Raw genomic sequence first — 5,526 nt, 5'->3', positions numbered from 1 at the left:
ACATCTAATGCCCGACTTCCACATGAAGAACGGTATTTGCGTTTCATTTCCGAGTTCACAACCGATATACAACATATCAGCGGAAAGGACAACACAGTAGCGGACGCACTTTCTCGGATCGACGCTGTTTCGTACTCGGCAGTTAGTTTCGACGAAATCGCGAAGGATCAGGGTAACGATTTGGAGCTGGAACAGTTGCTGAAATCTACTTCTACTTCGCTGCAATTACAGAAACGGAATCTGCAACATTGCCGAACGCCTGTTTACTGCGACACGTCGGTTCCAAACCGTATACGCCCATACGTCCCTTTGAAGCATCGTCGCGCTATCATGGAGAAGCTGCATGGGTTGTCACACTCCGGCGTACGTTCCACGAAGAAACTAATTTCTGATCGATTTGTCTGGCCGTCAATGAAAAAGGACATCGGTAAGTTCGTCAAGACCTGCTTAGATTGCCAGCGTTCAAAAGTGTTCCGCCATACGATTTCCCCGCTTGGCAGTTTCGCAGTTCCCAATTCACGATTCCGTCATGTGCACATAGATTTGGTGGGCCCGCTGCCACCGTCCAGAGGTTGTCGGTATCTGTTAACGATGATCGATCGGTTCACTCGGTGGCCAGAAGCGGTTCCATTAGAGAATATGACCGCCAGTTCAGTAGCAGAGGCTCTTTGTTCCACGTGGATTGCGCGATTCGGGACCCCTGAATCAATAACGAGCGACCAGGGCAGACAGTTTGAATCAGAACTTTTTGCTGAGCTAAATCGGATTTTGGGAACGAATCATATTCGTACCACAGCATACCACCCTGAAGCGAATGGCATGGTGGAAAGATTCCATCGCACATTGAAAGCAGCGATTATGAGTACCAACCCTAAACAGTGGCATGACAATCTTCCATTGGTACTTCTGGGATTGCGAGTAGCGTATAGAGAGGACTTAAAATGCAGTTCTGCGGATCTTGTTTACGGTCAGAACTTGAGAATTCCAGGCGAATTTTTCGATGAAGTTCGTCCCGATGCTAATCGAACTGAATTTGCCCAACAGCTGCAACGGGCATTCGTGAATGTGAAAGCTCCCAGCGCATCGAATCATGGAAAGCGGAATGCATTTGTTAGTAGTGACTTGAAATCTTGCTCACACGTGTTCGTGAGAGTCGATTCTGTCAGGAAACCGTTGCAGCATCCATACGAGGGTCCATTTAAGGTTTTGAAACGGCAGGAAAAGTCATTTGATGTGCGAATTGGAGGTAAGCGCCAACGAATCTCAATCGACCGGCTGAAGCCAGCGTTTTTATGCAGTCCAGAGATCAACGAGTATCTTCCTGATGACGAAAAGGTTAAAGTTACACCATCCGGACTTCGCGTACGCTTCCTGGTGTAACTGGAGGGAGGCTGTGGATGCACACCCCTATATGCATCCGTGGAGAACGAGAGACGACGACGACGAGTGGAGAGAAAACCGAGTCGGCAGACATCAGTTAATTCAATCGCGACGAGTGCGGTATCGAACAGAAAACTGTAAAACTAAAGAATAAAAGTTTCCGTGAAATAAATATACATAAAACGTTTATTTCGGTATCCGATCCGCTACAGTACTTTGCACTAACATTCTGTAAATATTTTTAATCGCTTGTTTTTGTAAATATGTGCCAAATTTATCACGCCTAACTTGGGAAGGTTTAATATGCTAATGATTGAACTAGTTACTCAGTTAAAAAAAATAATACACTTAGTAAAATATTTGAGTTTTTGGTCAAATACACGGTATTAGGAGGCACACGGTATTACGGCATGGCACGGTACTCCGTTGATAAAACGATTGATCAATTACGCATTGCTGTTTCTACATCAATTGCGTTCTGCAATGTTATGATTATTCGAGAATCTCTTTATCATAACTTGTTCTAATAACCTAGTTATTACAATCCAAACAGTCGGCACTGAAAAGTCACAGATTGACAAATCTATCAAAAGGTGAGCTTGTAGTACTAGAACTAAAAGAACTAAGCTCGTTTACTAGTTTGAAGCTTTTGTAAGCTTTAAGGTCAGTTTTCTAGTACTTATATCATCTATTACAAAAAAAAAAATAGAACGTGAGACCCGTTTAACTTTAAGTGATTTTTATTTCGATTCGAACTAGTGCACTACGTGATTATTCCTTATGAGTATTGCAAGAGATATGTTATATATGTTACGTTACGACTTAATCCTAAATTATTTCCTACTCGTTTAGTCAACTACAGTAGTAGTGTATAACAGATCAATTCGGCTTCAAGCGCACGGATCGACACGTCCACCGAAATGAGCGCAATTCACTCTCATATTGTGCGACTTCGGAACCGGAACGCGGAAGATTCTTCCCTGTGGATAGCAAATACACAGCTTGAACTGGCCGCTTCCCGATCTCGGTCCATGCTCGCTCTGTACGATCGGAAGACTGTTAACGTTGATGAACACTCCATTGCCTCCAAAAAGCACCATGCTTCCGTTGTCCGACTTGAGAAAGATGTTCTGGTCGGCGGTCCAGAAAATTTCCTTCGCCTCCATCCGTGTTCCCTCGGTTCCTTTGAGGGTAAACTTGTTGCGCGTTTGGAACTTGAGCGTATCGTTGATGGGAGATGCAATGCGGCCGGCATTCACCAGATGGGTGTGCAACATCACAGCCCCTTCCGGCATGTTGTACGTAGGCCGAGAAGTTGAAAAGACCTGTCGCCCCGTAACGGCGTCTTTCACCTCGAAGTGATTGAGGCCTTTTAGTTGGCTTCCGTTTTTGGAAAAATGAATTTTGTTGTGCGAATGTCCGTTTCGATTGACCAGGTTAATCGACACAGGTCCATTCTCCCCTGCAACAGAGATAAGGTCATTCTCTAGAAATCGTTGATTTCTTTCTTCACCCTTCCATACCTGTTATCTCCATCGGTTCCTCGTGAAATCCTTCCAACTTGCCGTCCCGTTTGTACAGCCGATCGAAATCGATATTTCCGAAAAATTTGACCGTCTCTTCGCCCTGGATCAACTCGATGTTTTCCATGCCCTTGTAGATCTTCAATATCCCGGTGATGGTCAGCGTGAGGCACAGATTGCCCAGCGCCAGCGAGAACAGCAAAATCATCACAATCCAGAATGCGAACGAGTTCTTCTCGTTGTACATCTGGCACTTGGTCAGATCGTACTTTTCGTCCAACAGCGGGGGTGGTGCTTTCTGGAAGTAGTGGCCTCCGGTATCAGTATTTTGAGTTATCAATCAGCGATCGATAGAGAACTTACCCCCATTTTTTCACTCGGTGCAAATATTCAGCAGGTAGGCATAAGAAATGCAATCGATTTTGATGAGGGAAATATGCGAATGAAGGAAAATGGGGAAAATGTTTGACAGTTTTCACGACATGATGAGAAAATTTTCTCATGCGTGAGTATAGTTCGAAAAAACGATAGCGTTTTTCCGAAGCTTTTCCAAGGGTTGACCAAAGCGCGCCAAGCGCATACCGAGCACGTGCGAGTCGCCGAGAAGTTGCATACAAGTTTGCGTGTGGATAATGAGCAAGAGCTATTAATTATGTTAGGGACTGTCCATTTCTTACGCGAGGGAATTTTCACGATTTTTTGACACCCCCTCCCCCCCTTGTAAGATTTTTGTATGAGAGCTCAAATATTTTTGTATGGCGCGTAAAATTTCTGATACTCTCCCCACCCTCTCCCACTACAAAAATAGATGGTCATTGCTACAGGGGATGGCCAAAATGTTTGGGATAGGCAACTTTTTTTCTCCCACAAAAAAATTCAACATGCTGTAACTTTTCATAGAGTGCATCAAAAAATCTCAAATTTTGTCTGTTTGTCAACCTTTTTTTTTTGTATTTGTGAATTTTAACTTAATGCTAATTCTTTACACCAAATTTGTCAACCTATTATATGTGCATCATTGGTACAAATTTAGGCTCGATTGATTTTTTTTCGCGAAGTTAGAACCGTTCGGAAAAACACTATTATTTAGACAACTAATTTTTGAACTGTCATGTCTCGGAAACCAGTGAACCGAATTGAATGAATTTTTTAACGTTTATCAACAATATATTGATACTTAATACGACGTTATAAAATGTTATGTTTTCTTACGGCGAATTAAGTTATACCGGATTGAAATTTTTACCCATATAGAGGAAAATAAGTCAAATTTACAATACCACACAAAAGTTACTAAATGTGTTCTACCTTCAATCTAAATAGGCTCTAATATATCTGATTAGAGATAACTTGAGAACAGAAGTGGAAAATCTTTGGATATCAACACTAAAATTTATTGACATTGATGTAAAAAAAATAATTTTTTTCGAGAAAAATCCAAAAAGTGTCAATCCATAATAACTTTTTTCAACGTTTAAAAAGTACCTAAGTTTTAATAGTTTGTGAAGCATTTACATATTGTTAGTATACGTTCAAAATTTCATTCAATTCGGTTCACTGGTTTCCAAGATATGACACCTCAAAAATGAGTTGTCTGAAAAATAGTGTTTTACCAGAACGGTTCTAACTTTGCGAAATATTAATCAATTGAGCCCAAATTTGTACCAATGACAATGATGCACACATAATAGGTTGAGAAACAGTCAAAATTTGAGATTTTTTGATGCGCTCTATGAAAAGTTATAGCTCGTTGAACTTTTTTGCGAGAGAAAAAGAAGTTGCCTATCCCAAACATTTTGGCCATCTGTATGTATTTCTTAATTATTTTTCATTTCATATATTTATTTGTACATTTAACCAATACAATATGTTTTAATAAAGATCTAACATTGAGACACGGGAATCCTTACAACAATAACATCAAACGAAATTACATTTAGTGTATATAAGAGACTAACAAGAATCAACAGGGAAGGAAAATACAATAAAAAAAACCTTCGAAATATCTTATAGACAGATGGGACAGGAAAGAAAGCTTAATACTAATATCACAAAGCAGGGAATCGTAGGCCGGAAAACGGTTTTGTAAAGCAGCACCTTAAGGCGAAACTGGAAACATTTCCTCATATTTTTGGTTTTTGATTTTTTATTAAATAACGAAGCAATATTTTTAAAATCGGTTTTCGTGCACATGTAGAGTATGGATTAGGGTATCTTCTGAATTTTTTACGCAAGAGAAAATGTTTTTCGTTTTTGCAGAAACCATTTTTTAGTGAAATTTTGTTCAAAAATGGTTTCAGCAAAAACGAAAAACATTTTCTCTCGCGTAAAATATTCAGAAGATACCCTGATCCATACTCTACATGTGCACGAAAACCGATTTTGAAAATATCGCTTCGTTATTTAATAAAAAATCAAAAACCAAAAAGTGAAGAAATGGATCCAGTTTCGCCTTAATAGTGGGATGCAGCGTATACGCTCTATAGAGCGCCTTTTGATGGCGAGTAGAGTTTTTGTGAGAATATCACATTTCCGGATGCTATGGATTACATGACAACTAAAGTGAAGCTTCTGTTCCAAGGACACACCGAGGTAACCAACGGTTTCGGATCAAGGAATGTCG

The 5,526-nt window shown here is 40.4% G+C and overlaps 1 protein-coding gene across 1 annotated transcript; it reads right to left on the bottom strand.

Annotated features, from left to right (window-relative positions):
- Nucleotides 1–2,118: 2,118 nt before the first annotated feature.
- Nucleotides 2,119–3,364, bottom strand: LOC109400172 (uncharacterized). The gene is made up of 3 exons (XM_062855208.1): nucleotides 3,267–3,364; nucleotides 2,904–3,201; nucleotides 2,119–2,842 (listed from the first exon to the last, which is right to left on the bottom strand). Exons 1-3 carry the CDS (start codon nucleotides 3,270–3,272, stop codon nucleotides 2,271–2,273), a joined length of 876 nt encoding a protein of 291 aa, XP_062711192.1. The 5' UTR covers nucleotides 3,273–3,364; the 3' UTR covers nucleotides 2,119–2,270.
- Nucleotides 3,365–5,526: the final 2,162 nt, after the last annotated feature.

Source organism: Aedes albopictus, chromosome 3 (genome assembly GCF_035046485.1).
Source record: "Aedes albopictus strain Foshan chromosome 3, AalbF5, whole genome shotgun sequence".
NCBI lineage: Eukaryota > Metazoa > Arthropoda > Insecta > Diptera > Culicidae > Aedes > Aedes albopictus.
Note: the sequence above shows the minus strand (reverse complement) of the source record. Positions and strands in the feature narration are given on the sequence as shown.